The sequence below is a fragment of the Chiloscyllium plagiosum genome, chromosome 18 (genome assembly GCF_004010195.1).
Source record: "Chiloscyllium plagiosum isolate BGI_BamShark_2017 chromosome 18, ASM401019v2, whole genome shotgun sequence".
In the NCBI taxonomy this organism is placed as follows: Eukaryota; Metazoa; Chordata; class Chondrichthyes; order Orectolobiformes; family Hemiscylliidae; genus Chiloscyllium; species Chiloscyllium plagiosum.
Genome location: NC_057727.1, coordinates 60,450,365 through 60,468,891, shown reverse-complemented (window position 1 = coordinate 60,468,891; position 18,527 = coordinate 60,450,365). Strand labels below are relative to the sequence as shown.

At 46.7% G+C, this 18,527-nt stretch overlaps 1 protein-coding gene across 1 annotated transcript in view; it reads right to left on the bottom strand.

Annotated features, from left to right (window-relative positions):
• plxnd1 (plexin D1) overlaps positions 1–18,527 on the bottom strand; it is a 114,914-nt gene that overhangs the window by 20,531 nt on the left and 75,856 nt on the right. Inside the window, exons 27-33 of the mRNA XM_043708651.1 lie at positions 13,730–13,886; positions 12,713–12,816; positions 10,903–10,966; positions 8,618–8,652; positions 8,089–8,193; positions 6,099–6,262; positions 724–871 (exon numbers count right to left, since the gene is read on the bottom strand). Coding sequence (XP_043564586.1) covers positions 724–871; positions 6,099–6,262; positions 8,089–8,193; positions 8,618–8,652; positions 10,903–10,966; positions 12,713–12,816; positions 13,730–13,886 — 777 coding nt within the window. The remainder of the gene's footprint in view (positions 1–723; positions 872–6,098; positions 6,263–8,088; positions 8,194–8,617; positions 8,653–10,902; positions 10,967–12,712; positions 12,817–13,729; positions 13,887–18,527) is intronic.

Below are 18,527 nucleotides of genomic sequence, written 5' to 3'. Positions count from 1 at the left end.
ATCTTCTTTTCCACCTATCCACTCCACCCTCCCCCCCCCCCTATCACCTTCATCCCCGCCCCCCTCCACCCATTGTACTCTATGCTACTTTCTCCCCACCCTCACACTCCTCTCACTGATCTCTCCACCCTTCAGGCTCTCTGCCTGTATTCCTGATGAAGGGCTTTTGCCCGAAATGTCGATTTTCCTGCTCCTCGAATGCTGCCTGAACTGCTGTGCTTTTCCAGCACCACTCTAATCTAGACTCTGGTTTCCAGGATCTGCAGTCATTGTTTTTACCTACTTTAGAAACAGTGTCCCGATTCGTCAATCGTGTTGCACAAATTCACATTATATAAAACACATGTTGTTGCAGAATTCCCTGTATAATCTCCACCTCGCCCCTCGATTAGATTCCAGTCTGTAACTCACTCCCGGGTATCTGTAATTCTATATATAAATCCCACCTCGCCCCTCGATTAGATTCCAATCTGTTACTCACTCCCAGGTATCTGTCATTCTATATATAAATCCCACCTCGCCCCTCGATTAGATTCCAATCTGTAACTCACTCCTAGGTATCTGTCATTCTATATATAAACCCCCACCTCACCCCTCGATTAGATTCCAATCTGTAACTCACTCCTAGGTATCTGTCATTCTATAAATAAACCCCCACCTCACCCCTCGATTAGCTTCCGGCCTATCATTCCTCACTAGTTGCCCACTGGGCTGGGTTTTTACCTTGCCCAGCTGCAGGTCAGAAATGGAGCAGGCATCAATGAATGCCTGGGCTATGACAGACAGACAGGCATCCATATGGTCAGTCTTCTCCACATCGAAAACAAACTGTGGGTTCTTCAGGATGTTCACCCAAAAACGCAGTGGCAAGCTGGGAAGGAAGGAGAAACCACACATTACTCTGAAGGGCTAGGGGAACATTACTCCACACAGCAGCATGGAATTCTTCGCAGAACTGAAAAGGGAACCTTTCTGGGGATACCACTTCCTGTATTGAAAAGGGAGAGCCAGTGGACATGGTGTGTTTGGATGTTCAGAAGGCATTTGAGAATGGCCCACGCAGGAGCTTAGTAACTAAATTAAGAGCACATAGGATTGAGGTAACTGTAGGAGTAATTAATTAATGCAGACAGCAGCAATAAATGGGTCTTTTCAGAACTGCAGACTCTGTGGTACTGGAAGGATTGGTGTTAGCTCGACATGTGTTCACAGTCTTTATAAATAATGTGGAAAATGGCTCTTGTAGTGCAACAGTAGTGTCCCTGAGTCAAGAGGTCTGGGTTCAAGCCCCATCTGCTCCAGAGATGTGTCATAACTGAAAATATCAAGATGTGGGGCACAGATTGTAACATCTCTAAGTTTGCTGATGGGATCCCGAACTGAGTGGGAACAGATGTTGTGGTAGAAATGCGAGAAGGTTTCAAGAGGACTTGAACAGGCTGAGTGAGTGTGCTAGAACAAGAAGGCTGTTCTAATCTAACGTGAGGTCCTAGGTTATTCACTTTGGTAAATAAACAACAGCAAGGCAACGTATTATGTTAACCAGTGAGAGGTTGGGAAGAAGCTGGGTGTTCAAAGGGTTCTGGGTCTACTTGCCCATGAGTCAGTCAAAGCTGGGTCAAAGAGAACAAGGAAGCATACATAAGGTCTAGGAGGATGGGAACTGATGAAGTCATGAAGTATATAAAGAAAATAGGAAAGAACTTAGACAAGCATTCACAAGGGCTAAAAGGGGTCATGAAAAGTTGCTAGCAAACAGGATTAAAGAGAAATCCAAGGCTTTTTATACATATGTAAAAAGCAAGAGAGTAACGAGGGAAAGGGTTGGTCCACTCAAGGACAAAGAAGGGAATCTATATGTGGAGCCAGAAGAGGTACTTTATGTAAGTATTCACCAAAGAGATGTAATTGGTGGAGGTTAAGTTCAGGGAATGGAGTGTCGAATTTCTAAGCCAAGTTGCTATTAGAAAGGAAGAGATGTTGCGTGCCTTAAAATGTATTAAGTAGTTAAGTCCCTAGGTCCTGATGGGGTCTACCTCAGGATATTGAGGGAAGCGAGAAAACAAATTGCTGGAGCATATACAGATATCTTTGTATCCTCTTTGGTCACTGATGAAGTCCCAGGGGACTGACAATAGTCAGTTTAACAATGGGCAGTAGAGGTAATCCAGGAAATTACAGGCCTGGAGCCTCATGTCGGTAGTACAGAATTCATTGGAAAAAATTCCCAGTGACAAGATCTATACTCATTTATAAGCAAATGGACTTATTAGGATAGACAGCATGGTTTTGTGCAGGGGAGGTCATGCCTCACAAACTTGTTTGTGGTTTTTGAGGAGGTGATGAAGTTTATAGATGAGGGAATGAGGGTAGAGCAGTTGATGTTGTCTATATGATCTTCAGTAAAGTCTTTGACAAGGTTCCTCATGGCTGATGGTGCAAAAGATGAAGTCACAAGGTATCAGGATTGAGCTGGCAAGGTGGATACAGAACTGCCCTATTCATAGAAAACAGACGGTAGCAGTGGAAGGATGCTTTTCAGAATGGAGGGTTGTAACTAGTGGTCTTCCACAGGGATCAGTGCTGGGATCTCTGCTGTTTGTAGTCTACAGAAATGATATGGAGGAAATCGTGACTGGTCTAATTAGTAAGTTTGCAGAAGATACAAAGATTGGTGGAGTTGCGGAGAGTAAGGAGGATTGTCAGAGGATACAGCAGGATATGGATCAGTTGGAGACATGGGCAGAAACATAGCACAGAGTTGAATCCAGACAAATGTGAGATGATGCATTTTGGAAGGTCAAGTGCAGGTGGAAATTATACAGTGAATTACAAAACCCGAAGGAGTATTGATATGCAAAGGGAGTTTGGCGTGCAGGTCCACAGATCGCTGAAGGTGACAGCGCAGGTAGATAAAGTAGGAAAAAGGCCGATGGAATACTTGCCTTCATTGGAAGGAGCATTGAGTATAAGGATAGGCAAGCTATGTTGCAGCTTTATAGAGTTTTAGTTAGGTTACACTTGGAGTATTGCTTCCTGTTTTGGTCAGCACACTACCAGAAAGATGTGGGTGTTTTTGAGAGAGTGCAAAACAGGTTTAACAGGGGAGTGGGGGACTTTAGCTATGAAGAAAGGTTGGACAGACTGGGTTTATTTTCACTGGAATGCAGGACGTTGAAGGGGCAACCTGATCGAAGTTTATAAGATTGTGAATGGCATTTATAGAGTTGAAAGTATGAGGCTTTTTCATAAGATGGAGGGGTCAATTACCAGGGGACACAGGTTTAAGATGTTGGGGGTTTTTGGGGGGGGGGGGGGGGGTGGAGTTTAAGAGATGTGTGAGTAAGTTTTTCCCACAAAGGGTGGTGAATGCCTGGAACACGCTGCCAGAGGACGTGATGGAAGCAGACACAATAGCGGGATTCAAGAAACACATGGACGAATACATAAACAGGAAGGGAATAGAGGGATGCTGATCCTGTAAGTGAAGACAGTTTTAGTGTGGAAAGACAAAATGCGCTGTCAGAGAATACAGCAGAATATAGATCGATTGGAGAGTTGGACATTGGAATGGCAGTTGGAGTGCAATCCAGGCAAATGCAAGGTGCTGCATTTTGGAAGATCCAAGTCTGACCTAGAAAGGCGGCACGGGTGGCTCAGTGGTTAGCACTGCTGCCTCACAGCACCAGGGTCCCAGGTTCAATTCCAGCCTCGGGTGACTGCCTGTGTGGAGTCCTGTGTGGAGTTTGCACATTCTCCCCGTGTCTGCGTAGGTTTCCTCCGGGTGCTCCGGTTTCCTCCCACAGTCCGAAGATGTGTAGGTCAGGTAAATTGGCCATGCTAAATTGCCCGTAGTGTTAGGTGCATTAGTCAGAGGGAAATGGGTCTGGGTGGGTTACTCTTCGGAGGGTCGGTGTGGACTTGTTGGGTCGAAGGGCCTGTTTCCACCCTGTAGGGAATCTAATCTAATCTAAATGGAAAAGACCTGGGGAAAATTGATGCAGAGAGATCTGGGTGTTCAGGTCCATTTTACCCTGAAGGTGGCAACGCAGGTCAATAGAGTGGTCAAGGCGGCATACGGCATTGCTTTCCTTCATCGGACGGGGTATTGAGTACAAGAGTTGGTAGGTCATATTACAGTTGTATAGGACTTTGGTTCGGCCACATTTGGAATACTGCGCAATAGAGTGGTCAAGGCGGCATACGGCATTGCTTTCCTTCATCGGATGGGGTATTGAGTACAAGAGTTGGTACAGTTGTATAGGACTTTGGTTCGACCACATTTGGAACACTGCGCACAGTTCTGGTCGCCACATTACCAAAAGGGTGTGGATGCTTTGGAGAGGGGTGTAGAGGAGGTTCACCAGGATGTTGCCTGGTATGGAGGGTGCTAGCTATGAGGAGAGGTTGAGTAGATTAGGATTATTTTCATTGGAAGGACAGAGGTTGAGGGGGGACGTGATTAGAGGGTATATAGGTATATAGGAGCAAGACTTGTTACAACTTCATGGTTAGGCCACAAATGGAACACTGTGTGCAAATCTGGTCACCACACTATCGGAGGGATGTGACTGCAGTGGAGAGGGTGCAGAGGAGATTCACCAGGGTGTTGCCTGGGATGGGAACTCTCAGTTGTGAGGAGAGAGTGGATAGGCTGCGCTTGTTTTCCCTGGAGCAGAAGAGTTTGAGGGTGGATCTGATTAAGGTACACAAAATTATGAGAGGCATGGATGGAGTTTTAAGGAGACCCGAGGAAAATCTTTTTTTTCACCCGGAGAGTGGTAGAAATATGAAATGTGTGCCTGAGAGGGTGGTGGAGTCAGGTACTCTCATAACGTTAAAGTTTGAGTTTGATTTATTGTTGGAGAAAGTGAGGGCTGCAGATGCTGGAGATCAGAGCTGGAAAATGTGTTGCTGGAAAAGCGCAGCAGGTCAGGCAGCATCAAAGGAGCAGGAGAATCGACGTTTCGGGCATAAGCCCTTCTCCAGGAATGAGGGCTTTTCTGAAGAAGGGCTCATGCCCGAAACGAAGATTCTCCTGCTCCTTGGATGCTGCCGGACCTGCTGCGCTTTTCCAGCAACACATTTTTAAGCTTTGATTTATTGTTGTCACGCGCCAAGGTACAGTGAAAAGTGTTGATTTGCGTGCTCCATAGCAGATTGTACCGTACAAAGTGCACTCAGGGTAACAGAGAGAATACAGTGTTACAGTCACTGGGAAGGTGCAGAGAGGGAGATCAACATTAACATTTGAGAGGCCGGTTCAAAAGTCTGATAAGAATCAGGAAGAAGTTGTTCTCGAATCTGGTTGAATGTGTGTTTAAACTTCTGCCTGAAGGAGGAGGGTGGAAGTGAGTACAACTGGGGTAGGAGGGGTCTGTGATTATGCTGGTCACTTTCCCTTGGCAGTGCAATGTATAGATGGAGTCAAGGGATGGAAGGCTGGTTTGCATGATGGACTGGGCTGCATTCGCGACCCTCTGTAGTTCCTTATGGTCTCGGGCAGAGCAGTCATCATACCACGTTGTGATACATCCAGATAGGATGCTTTATATAGTGCATCTATAAAAATTGGTAGGAGCCTTAGTGGACATGCTGAAAATTTGAGAAGCATTCAGATGAGAACTCAAAATGCCAGACCAAGTGCAGGGAAATGGGATTAATGTAATTTTGTGTTTGTTGGCCAGCCTGTTTCTGCGCTGTATGACTCTATGACTCCATTTGTGGATAACTTGTTTGTTAGCTTGTACTAAATTAAACATATAGTGTCTGAGAAACGAATGCTGTCTCTTAGGCTGAACTGAGTGATGATTATTGGGAAAAATCAATGAATTCTTCAAATTCTGCTTCTGTGTAAGTCCAAATCCCCTATGTATCAACAGGAAGAATTGACTCTTATTGACTACATCACCTCATGAAAGAGTAAGCGAGTCTGTAAAAGGAGCCCCTGAAAATGACAGATGGCCAAAAATCAGGGAACGAGACCGTGCGAAACCTCAAAAGGAGTCTTTGAAACAACATCCGAGCTCTGATCCAGGGCAGTGATACTCTAATTGTGTATGAACGAACAGGAGACCATTGCAAGGTTACTCACACACCTGTTGGTTTTCCAGATGTGCAGGGTGTCTGGGTCTGTGGTGCCTCGTTTCTCAGCCTGCTCTTCCAGAAAATCAAAGAAATGTTTCACCGCAAACAGAGGCTTCACTGCATGGATACTGAGCACCGCCCGGAACAAATCATCCAGGAACTTCTGCAGCGTGCCCTGCAGGAAGAACAGAGTCAGTTCGAGGGAAATGGGCATTGCCCAGATGGGGAGAAAGGCATTGAAGGAACGCTGATGTGTTTTCAAGCCAGGATGGTGAGTGTCTTGGAAGAGAACTTACCAGAGATGTTCCCCTGTATTTGCTGCCTTGCGTTCTCCTGGATGGAGCTGCTGTCGTCCAGGCAAGTGGAGATTATTCCATCACACTCCTGACTTATGGCTTGTAGATGGTGGACAGGCTTTGGAGAGTCAGGAGGGGAGTTACTTGCCATAGGATTCCTAGCTTCTGCCCTGCTTTTGGAGCAGCTGTGTTTGTATGACGAGCCCAGTTGAGCTTCTGGTCAATGGTAACCCCCCAGGATGTTGATAATGGGGAGTCAGTGATGGTACACTATTGAATGTCAGGGGCAGTGGTTAGATTGTCTCCAATAAGTGACAATCACTGCCAGGCATTGTGTGGCATGACTGTTACTTGCCACATTTCAGCTCAAACTTGGATATTGACCAGGTCTTGCTGCATTTGAACATGGACTACTTCAATATCTGAGGAATCGCGAATGGTGCTGAACATCCCCATACATTATGATGGAGGGAAAGTCATTGACAAAGCACCTAAGGATGGCTGGGCCTTAGGGCACTACCCTGAAGAACTCCTGCAGAGATGTCCTGGAGCTGAGGTGACTGACCTCCAACAAACACAACCATCATTTCTAACCTTTGACCTGATCTTGAAGCCAATGTGTTTGTGTAGTGAATCCAGTGGAGTTTCTAATCAATGGTAAGCTCCTTGGATATTGATAGTGGGAGGATTCAGAGATGGTAATGTTATTGACTGGCAAGGGGCAATGTGAACTATATTTGAAGCAAGAGTGAACCATTTGGTCCCAAGAGGCTGCTCTGCCATTGCACTAGATCTGATTGTCACCCCATATCCACATTCTCACAACTCCCTGATTCACTTTCACCCCTTGCTTATTGAGAACCTATCCACCACTATCTTACAAATATTCAAAGACTCAGCTTCCACCACCTTCGAAGCAAAAGAACTCCAGCGACTCTTGACCCTCTGAGAGAAAAGGATTCTGGGAGTAACTTTTCAAATCCAAATTTATTATGTCTTCAAGGTTTACAGCGGCAGGGTTTGAGCTGATGTGACGGGCCCGAGGATTTTGGAAAATCAAATTTACCTTTCACTGCACTTCCACATCTGATACCCAATGTGAAGAGCCTCATAAACATTGACACAACTCCTCTCTCTCCCTCTCTTGTATACACACACAAACACAGGTAGCAACCCTCTCTTTCTTTTACACACACAGACACACACACACACATATACAAACGTCTCTCTTACACACACACCCCTCTGTCATTCATACACACACACACACAACACAGATATACAGTCTGTCACACACACAGATATACAGTCTGTCACACACACAGATATACAGTCTGTCACACACACAGATATACAGTCTGTCACACACACAGATATACAGTCTGTCACACACACAGATATACAGTCTGTCACACACACAGATATACAGTCTGTCACACACAGATATACAGTCTCTGTCACACACACAGATATACAGTCTGTCACACACACAGATATACAGTGTCTGTCACACACACAGATGTACAGTGTCTGTCACACACACAGATATACAGTGTCTGTCACACACACAGATATACAGTCTGTCACACACACAGATATACAGTCTGTCACACACACACTCCCTCCCTCTTACACATGCACATGAAATCCTCGTCTGGGTCTCTGAGTGGGTTGTGCAGCAGCTCTCATGTTCTCTGTACTGTACCTTGGTGGAGAGCAGTCTTGTCAGGTAGATCTCCGGTAAAACCTTCTTGCGGTGACTGTGCTTGTGAGATTTCTTGGTTTCGATAAGTTCGTCATTTGGAAGGACCTGGTATGGGAGAAAGGAAAAGTTCAGGATCAGGAGCTGAGTGCAATTCAACACTGCCGTGGTTCATATCAGAGTTTCCTCTCGCCTGTACCATTCCAATCAGACACCATTACAGATCCCATGTCAATTCTTCACTCTGAACTCAACTGCGGTCTAACTATAAATCCCCACCAAATGAGAGGTGGAGATTGAGATTGTCAAGTATTAGCGACATTCAATTTCCCAAGTGAGGCCCAGTTCCATTCTCCATATCAACAGCAAATAGCTATCAGGCTAGCTAGTAAGGGCCAGTGTTGCTCCTGTCTGAGAGCTCCACTTTGGCTGCTGGTCACCCAGATTATCGTACACAGAATGAGAGTTTGCTGCAGTGGCACGTGAATGATTCTGAGTTACTCAGAGCGACAGTAAGTGAACAGGCACTCACCAAGTGGAAGTATTTTTCAGTGTCCAAGTCCTTCACTGTAAGAGAAAAACCGATCATTTAAAGTGTCCATTTGAATACATTAATATTTATAATATGAATAAAACCCAGAAGAGTCAATATTGGCCCATTTTTGCCATAGAATATGGATGGAACAGCAGAAAGGAGGGGAGACAGAGGTGCAGTGGCAGTGACCCAGGTCCTAATGCTTTGGGGACATGGGTTCAAGACTATGAGTTGGGAATTTTAATTCAATCGATAAATCGAGAATTGAAATCCCGTCCTCACTGAGGTAACCACAAAACTGTCCTTGATTGTTGTGAAAGCCTGTCTGGTTCCTTACCCTACCCACAGAGCCACAGCAATGTGGGTGACTCTGAAAAGCCCTTGCATGCCACTCAGTTCATGGGTCATTAGGGTTGGAGACCAAATACCAGCCTTGCCAGTGACCATCAAAGAGCCTTACCACTTACTTGCCTCAAAGCAGGAAGTCTCACTGTTTAACGTGGCCCTTAGGAACAGAACAGGAAGCCATTTGAACTTATTCTGTCATTTCATTCGATCAAGGCTTTCCTGTAAATTAGCTTTGTTCACATGTGTTGGTTCAATACCCGCTAAGCTAAAACTAAAGCTCATGGATTTGAGGGGAAATGATTGACTTGGTCAGAAGATCGGAAAAGACAAGAGAGTGAGGATAATAGCGTGTAACCAGATTGGAAGTAAGTCACTAGTTGTGACCCACAACTATCTGTGTCAGCGCCTCAACTATCCACTGTACTTGTTCGTGACTTAGATAACATAATAAAGAGACTTTGAAACAAATTAGGTGAGTGGGCAAAACTGTGGCAGTTGGATTTAAACACAGGAAAGTGTGAGGTCACTAAGTCTGGACCAAACAAACATCAGTCTCAGTATCCATGAAATGATGTAAAAAGTGGACGCCAAAGAGGTTTAAGGGCTCATTGTTCACAAAGCATTAAAATGATAGGAAGGATAATTTATGAAATGTTAGCTTTTCTACCCAGGACACCCCAGAACAATCAGAGAGCTGCATTTACCATCCTAGCTTTCATACACCCTGCACTTACTTCTGAGTTATTCATACCCCTTTACTTACCCTCTGGGATTCATACCCCTGGGCTTTTCACAGATTCTGTATTTATTCTTTGACGATTCACAGAACTGTAATTACCCCCTGAGTAACTGATATGCCTGCTTTTACTCCCTGGGCCACTTATACCCCTATTTTTTTCCCCCTGGGCTGTTCACAGTTCCTTGGGGTAAAAACAATGACTGCAGATGCTGGAAACCAGATTCTGGATTAGTGGTGCTGGAAGAGCACAGCAGTTCAGGCAGCATCCAAGAAGCAGCGAAATCGAGGTTTCGGGCAAAAGCCCTTCATCAGGAATAAAGGCAGAGAGCCTGAAGGGTGGAGAGTTAAGCTAGAGGAGGTGCTTTTAGCTCTCTCTTCAGGTCCTTCCTGGCTACCCTATAACTCTCAATCGCCCCAATTGAACCTTCACGTCTCATCTTGAGATAGGCCGCCCTCTTCCATTTAACAAGGGATTCCAATTCCTTATTAAACCACGGCTCCCTCGCACGACCCTTTCCTCTCTGCCTGACAGGTACATAATTATCAAGGACACTCAATAGTTGCCCCTTGAACAAGTTCCACATATCATTTACACTCTTGCCTTGGAGTCTACTTTTCCAAGCCACACATCCTAAGTCATGCCTCACCGCATCATAATTTCCCTTACCCCAGCTATAATTCTTGCCCTGTAGTACACACTTATCCCTCTCCATCACGAGTGTAAAAATCACCGAATTATGGTCACTATCCCCAGGTGTGGGCGCAGGTTTTGCAGTTCCTGCGGTGGCAAGGGAAAGTGCCAGGATGGGAGGGTGGGTTGTAGGGGGGCGTGGACCTGACCAGGTAGTCACGGAGGGAATGGTCTTTGCGGAAGGCGGAAAGGGGTGGGGAGGGAAATATATTCCTGGTGGTGGGGTCTTTTTGGAGGTGGCGGAAATGTTGGCGGATGATTTGGGTTATGCGAAGGTTGGTAGGGTGGAAGGTGAGCACCAAGGGGGTTCTGTCCTTGTTACGGTTGGAGGGGTGGGGTCTGAGGGCGGAGGTGCGGGATGTGGACGAGATGTTCACAGTTCCTGTTTATCCCCAGACTTCACAAGAGCTGTATCTGTCTCCTTGAAGTATTCCCTGTGTTTTCCCTTCTCTACAATTCCAGAAATGTCAGTATAACTAGAGGCCCAACATCGATGAGACCCACCTCGTCCGAGTGTACCATCCCACTTGTCCTTTAAGCTCATGGCCAGGGAGGCTCCATCAGGGACCTGAAAACAGAGGTGAAAGGTCACTACCACAGTGTGACATAGCAGCCAGCCCCGAGTGTACCCGTTCCTGGAGTTATGGTAATACGCAGAGTGAGATCTGGCTCAATTTTACTTTGTTTTGTTAATGTGGTGATTAATCACTGAGACACGTTCACATGAGCCATAAATTCTTACAGAGCGGAAACAGACCCTTCAGTCCATCCCGTCCGTGCTGACCAAGTTTCCCAAACTAAACTAGCCTAATTTTCCGTGTTTGAATCATACCCCTCTAAACCTTTCTTATTTCTGTACTTGTCTTTTAAATGTTATAACTGTACCTGCATCCACCATGTCCTCTGGCAGTTCATTCCACACATGAACCACCCTCTGTGTGAAAAAGTTGCCCCTTAGGTCCCTCTTAAATCTTTCTTTTCTCAACTTGAAAAAAAATACTCACCAACTCTAAGGGAAAGATCTTTGCTATGCCCCTTCACGCCCTTCAAGTCTGCTATGTCATTCAATAAGATCATGGCTCATTTGATTTTAATATCAACTCCACAATCCTTCACAACCCTGATAATATTTCACCCCCTTGGTAGTTAAGAACTGACCTTAAAAATATTTAAATATTCTGTGTCCACCCGCCTTTTGAGGAAGGGAATCCAAAAACACTCAATCCCCAGAAAATAAAAATTCCCAATCTCTAGGAGGAGGGGGAAGGGGGCGATGGGATTTGGTGCGAGTTAGAGATAGACAGCTCAGGTTTTGCGAGTTGCCAACAGATTGTTGTTTTGGTGAACTCCGGAGGAATCAGAGAGTTTGAGGCCTTCGGGAGCAGGTCAGCAGAGATCGGAGGAGTCAGGTGGTGTTCCTGAGGCGGAGCTCAACAGTTTGCTGATAGTCAGCATTAATGGTAGGGAGTTTGGAGTCAAACTGAGGGACGTAGAGAGCCTGGTTCGGTCTGATTCTGGATCAGTGGTGCTGGAAGAGCACAGCAATTCAGGCAGCATTCGAGGACAGGCAAAATTGACGTTTCGGGCAAAAGCCCTTCATCAGGAGTCAGGGCAGGACTCACTGCAGCAGGATCTGAAGGGAGGGTGTCAATCATCGCAACATTTAACAATATGAAGTTGCAGCTCATCCTTGCACAATGTTGCCTTGAACATTGCTCACTGCATCCCACGATGTTTATCTTCACACACTTACTTCACGTTTAAGTCATTTACTGACTCTGGGACTGCTTAAGATCTATGAGGAAAACAAAGTGTTTAATACATTTAGCCATGTCAGAGAGACGAACAAGGGTCTCAGACAGTGTCTGAGGTAGACAGACAGACTTGGAAGGGTTTGTATGTGGGGTGTCAGTCAGTGTCGGGGATGGTTAGCTGGAGTCAGCAACTTTGAGTGTAGTAGCCTTCAAGGGAAAGCAACGGGCTGAGGACACATACGCTACCCAAAGATTTGCAAATTTGGAGGATTAGCCATGCTAAATTACCCATAGTGTCCAGGGATGTGCAGGTTAGGTGAATTAGCCAGAGGATTTGCAGGATTATAGGGAGAAGGGAGCAGGATTGGTTTGGTTGGGGTGCTGTTTGGAGGGCTGGTGCAGACTCAATAGACTGAATGGCCTGCTTCCACACATAGGATTCTGTGATTCTCTCCCAGTGAAGGCTGATGCTGGGAGACGTTGGGTTAGCCTCTGCAGTAGGGCTCCCTGGGCTGGCAAGTGAATTGGTTTGGGATGAACTTGACCCAGCTGCTCCTTACCTTGCAATGGGCCAGGGTGTTGAGCTTCTTTCGGCCGTCCTCCATCACTGAAGTGTTGTCCAGGTCCCGCAGGATCCTGCTGTCGCTACTTGATGCAAACCACTCTACCAGGAAGGAAGGGAGCTCTGTCACAATGAACTGTAGCCGAGATTCAAATACAGCATTACCGCACTCTTACCAGATCCTGTGCTTCACACTGGGCAGTGGGCCCGGTCTCTGTGCTTCACATTGGACACTGGGACCAGACTCTGGAATTCACACTAGGCACTGGGCCCATTCTCTGTGCTTAACACCGGGCCTGGTCTCTGTGCTTCACACTGGGCACTGGGTCCGGTCTCTCTGATTCACACTGGGGACTGGGCCCATCTCTGTGCTTCACACTGGGCCTGGTCTCTGTGCTTCACACTGGGCACTGGGTCCGGTCTCTCTGATTCACACGGGGCACTGGGCCCGGTCTCTGTGCTTCACACTGGGCACTGGACCCCGCCTCTGTGCTTCACACCGGGCACTAGGCCCCGTCTCTGTGCTTTACACTGGATCCGGTCTCTGTGCTTCACACCGGGCACTGGACCCCGTCTCTGTGCTTCACACCGGGCACTAGGCCCTGTCTCTGTGCTTCACACTGGATCCGGTCTCTGTGCTTCACACTGGGCACTGGACCCTGTCTCTGTGCTTCACACCGGGCACTAGGCCCCGTCTCTGTGCTTCACACTGGGCCCGGTCTGTGTGCTTCACACTGGGCACTGGGCTTGGTCTCTGTGCTTCACACTGGGCACTGGGCCCCATCTCTGTGCTTCACACTGGGCCCGGTCTGTGTGCTTCACACTGGGCATTGGATCTAGTCTCTGTGCTTCACATTGGGCACTGGGCCTGGTCTCTGTGCTTCGCACTGGGGGCTGGGCCCCGTCTCTGTGCTTCACACCAGGCACTGAGCCTGGTCTCTATGCTTCACACCGGGCACTGGGTCCACTGGCATTTCACACACACATACCAAATCTGCTCACTGTGATCACTTACCCAGATCCACATCCTCTACTCTGGGCCACTGAGAGAAAGGTACATTTTTGTAAAATCCTTCCAGAATCTTCTCCTTGACTTGGCTGATGGAGTCACTGTCCATGACACGAACTGTGGTGGAGTCCATTCCACAGCCTTGGAATGAGACGTTGAGATTCTGTGGGAGTGGAGGGACAGAGAGTCACCGTACAGTCCATAATGTAGCTGCTAATGGCAGACCACTCAAAGGAGGGGCCTGGCTTTAAATTAATTTTTGTAAAGTCTGTACCAAACTACAGATGCTAAGGATCAGAAACAACAACAGGACATTGCTGGAGAAACCCAGCAGGTATGGCAGCATCTGTTGAGGGAGTTTATATTTTGGGTCCCTTCTCCTATGAATAATTGTTTCTTCATTTGACTCCTGAAAAGTTTGACCCTCTTTTTTTTTTAAGATGACGCTCTCTCTGCGTAATATATGGTGCTTCCTAGAAATTTGAAATAAGCACATTTTTAAACAGAACGACTGAAGTTTCGAGCGTACTTTTTCAAATCTGACGGTAGCCCCATGAATCTACATGTAACCCTACCACGATAACATAGCTCCCAAATCATATTGGGAAGATTGGAACAATGTGATGTTAACCATGCTGCTTTTCTCTCAGATTCAGTGAAAGCTCGCATTATGCAGTCAGCATTTTAAACCGTCTACCTGGGTCAGTGTGTGTCCTGGCAGTGTTTACAGACTATTTTGTCGTGAATTTGTTCTTCCCCTATCAAAAAGCTTCAAGAATAAAGGATGGCATTTAGTAGTGACTGAGGAGGGTGGCACGGTAGCACAGTGGCCAGCACCCCTGACTCACGGGGTGAGAGACCCGGGTTCGACTCCAGCCTCAGGATGTCTGTGATCAAGTCTATCTTAGGCTGTCTGTATATTCTCCCTGTGTCTGTGTGGGCTTTCTCCCACTGTTGAAAATGTGTTGCTGGAAAAGCACAGCAGGCCAGGCAGCATCCAAGGAACAGGAGAATCGACGTTTCGGGCATAAGCCCTTCTTCTTCCTGTTCCTTGGATGCTGCCTGACCTGCTGTGCTTTTCCAGCAACATATTTTCAGCTCTGATCTCCAGCATCTGCAGCCCTCCCTTTTTCCCACGGTGCAAAGATGTGCAGGTTCGGGTGGATTGGCCATGCTAAATTGCACAAAGTGTCCAGGGATGTTTAGGTTAAATGTATTGGCCATGGGAAATGGGGGAGTCGGGGGGGGGACTGTTGTATGGAGGGCTAGTGTAGTCCCAATGGGCTCAATGGCATCTTTCCACACTGTGGGAATTCTATGATTCCAGGTGTTCGTGCACTCACCACAACTGAAGAGAGGTTCGCAGAGCTCTCAGCGCCAAAAAACAGCTTGGATTTTCCTATCAGCCTCACTCATTCCCCCAGCATAGAAAAGCTGAAACTCTCTCCTAGCCACCAAAGGATGGAGCTGACACTTTCATCGCCATTAGTGTCTTTTTGAAAATTATCAATTGTCAGTCTGCACTGCTCTTCCAACTCCTCAAAGTCATCTGCCCTTTTCTCTTTTTTTCCCCCACTCTTTCTCTCTCAGGAACTATTTTCGGCTTATTTCTTAATCTATTTTGACACGCTGTTCATTGAAAATAATTGGGGCTTTTACTCAAAGACACCTGCTGCCACCATGTTGTGTTGTAATTCCCAGAATTCAATACAACCTCACCAAGGGCAGGAGTGTGTCTGAAGTCCATTATTGTCAGATCTCACTGTGTTCCAGAAAGATACAGTTTTGCCTCAGTGTGCTAACTGTAAATCAGTAAGTATACTTGTATACTTACGCAGTATACTTGTATACTTACACAGTATACTTGTATACTTACACAGTATACTTGTATACTTACGCAGGTCATTGTAGCCCTGTTATCCTATTAGAATAAGAATTTACTGTTAAAAATATTGCAACAATCTGATTTCCTTAATGCCTTGAAAACATCAACCAACTCTGTGGGGTCCCACAGGGCCCTTGCTGTGTGTGTTTTATACAAAAGATTTAGAGGAGGATTGATCAAAGAATTTGCAAAAATTGACGGGGTGGTAAATAGTGAGAAAGATAGCCTTAGATTACAGGAGGATATAGATGGGCTGATCGGTGACAGTCCGGACAAATATGAGGTGATGACCTTGGGCTGGACAGACAAGGCAAGGGAATCCATGGAACATTAGGACCATGGGAAGCACTGAGGATTAGAGAGACCTTGGTGTACATATACACCAGTCCTTTACAGTATGAGGACGGGTGAATAAAGTAGTTAAGAAAGCAGATGGGATACTTGCTTTAATTAGTTGAGGCATAGAGTTCAAGAGCAAGGAGATAATGCTGGAACAGTATAAAATGCTGGTTTGGCCACAGCTACAGTATTCACATTATATGAGGGATGTGATAGCGCTGGAGATTTACCAGGATGTGGTCTGAACTGGAGAGTTTCAGTAATGAAGAGAGGTTTGCCACACTGGGGTCCTTTTCCTTAGAGCAGAGAAGATTGAGAGGGGACATGATTGAGATGTATAAATGCATGAGGGACAGAGGTAGAGTGGATGGGAATAAACTATTCTCCTTGATGATCAGTGATCAGGGGCATACATTTAAAGCTAAGGGGTAGGAGGTTTACAGGAGATGTGAGGAAAAACGTTTTCAGCCTGAGGGCAGTGAAAGTCTGGAGCTCACTGACTGTAAGGATGGTAGAGCAGAAACCCTCAACAACATTGAAGATATATTTAGGAGTACACTTGCGATGCCATGGCATACAAGGCTATGGGTGAAGTGCTGGAGAATGGGATTGGAACCGTTAGGTAGCTGTTTATGATCAGTGTGGATGCAATGGACTGAAGAATCTTTTTCTGTGCTGTAGATTTCTATGACTCAAACTCATCCCTTAATCTGCTAAATTCCAGTAAATGCAGCCGCCTCAAAATCCCTGCCTTGTTAGCTTTGGGGAATGAGGTGTAATTCTGGTAAATTTGCACTGGACTCTCCCTTTGAAGTCAATCCTTCCTTCTGACAGTGTGTCAGAGTGGCTTACAATCCCTTTAGGTGTGACCTATCCTGGGCATGTGTACAACTCAACTATCACACCCACTCCCTTGTATCCTCGTCTCTGGGTAGAAAGGCAAGTATTTCATTGGTCATTTTTGATCATTTTTGAACCAGTTTGTGACATTTTAATGACCAAATGTATGGACTGTCAGATTTCTCTGCTTCTCCAACTGCTGTGGCCCGTTCAGCCATTCCTAAGGACGGAGGTGTATCCTATCCTGGGCCCACTGGTGGTGTGGTTTCCTTATGCCGTGCTTAGGGATCGGATACTGGGACAGGAGAACGGAATCTGCTGCAGCTTCTGGGGAGATTTTAGAATCGGTACGCAGCAAATTCAACTCCCAGTCGGAGCCATGTTTTCAACTCGTCCCCTCGGGGCTTGGCCAGGGGTTGGGAGGAGAGGTGGGAGTGGGAACAGTGATGTCGCTAAGTGGGGACAGGCCATTCGATCCCACATCTCCAAAAGGTCATTGGGTGTGGGGTGGTATCCTTCTGGGAGGGGTGGGGTTGGTCTGGGGGTGCTGGTGTTGGGTGGGTGTGGGGTGGTATCCTTCTTGGAGGGGTAGTGTAAGGGCCACCCCCTCTTCTGTGGCTCTGCTGAGCACAAGAGATACTGGCCTCTGATTGGCCAGCATGTGTTGCTAGGCAGGTGCATCCTTCTCTGTCCCTCTGGTACTGATTCCTGGGCAGGGGTCACCAGTGGCCTCAATGATGGTTCGTGGAGGTGGGGTGCTGGGAAGGTGCTCCTCCCAAGTGGAGGCAATCTGGGTCACTCTCCAGCAAGAGGGCGACCCTGAGCGCCCCCACCCTCCCCCCCCCAATAACTTAATGACTTTTCATTCAGTGACTATGCACAGCAGGAGGCCCTTCAGTCATCGTAAAAAGGCTATCAGTTGGCAATGTTGCCCCTCAGTCCTCATCCTTTCTTCTCAGCCCTGCCATTATAACTGCTTCAATTATTAACCCAAATAGCTTTGAAAACTTCCTGGTGAACCTGCCTCCACCAATCTTCAGGCAATGGCTGGATTCCATGACCAGAGAAATGGGGGAGTTCCAGAGTTATCCAGCCAAGGCCAGGCAGTTTCTATGTTCACAAACTAATCAAATCTCTGAACACATTATTCGGAGATGCCTGTGTTGGACTGGGGTGTACAAAGTTAAAACTCACACAACACCAGGTTATAGTCCAACAGGTTTAATTGGAAGCACACTGGCTTTCGGAGCGACGCTCCTTCAGCAGGTGATAGTCACCTGATGAAGGAGCGTCGCTCCGAAAGCTAGTGTGCTTCCAATTAAACCTGTTGGACTATAACCTGGTGTTGTGTGATTTTTAACTCTGTACACATTGCATTCCATGTCTCTGTTTGCATTTCTAATTAGCTCATTCTTAAAGGAACTGCTATGTAAACATGTCACACTGCATTTAGTTTCCTGTCAATAGGGACATATCAATCCCCAGTCTGAGATGGGACTATACTCCCAGCCTTTCACCAAGGTCTTCAAAGCCTAGCCCAAATCCCCCAGAAACGCCGTTGGATTGAGCTGTGGTCAATGTTCCATTCTGTACGTTGTCGTGTTCCCCTTACCTCCATTCCCCTCCCTTCCATTCCTCTCCTCTCCATTGGGTCCCCTCCCCTCCTATTCCTCTCGACTCCATTATGTTCCTCTCCCCCCACTCCATTCCCCTTCCCTCTGTTCCCCCCCCACTCCATTC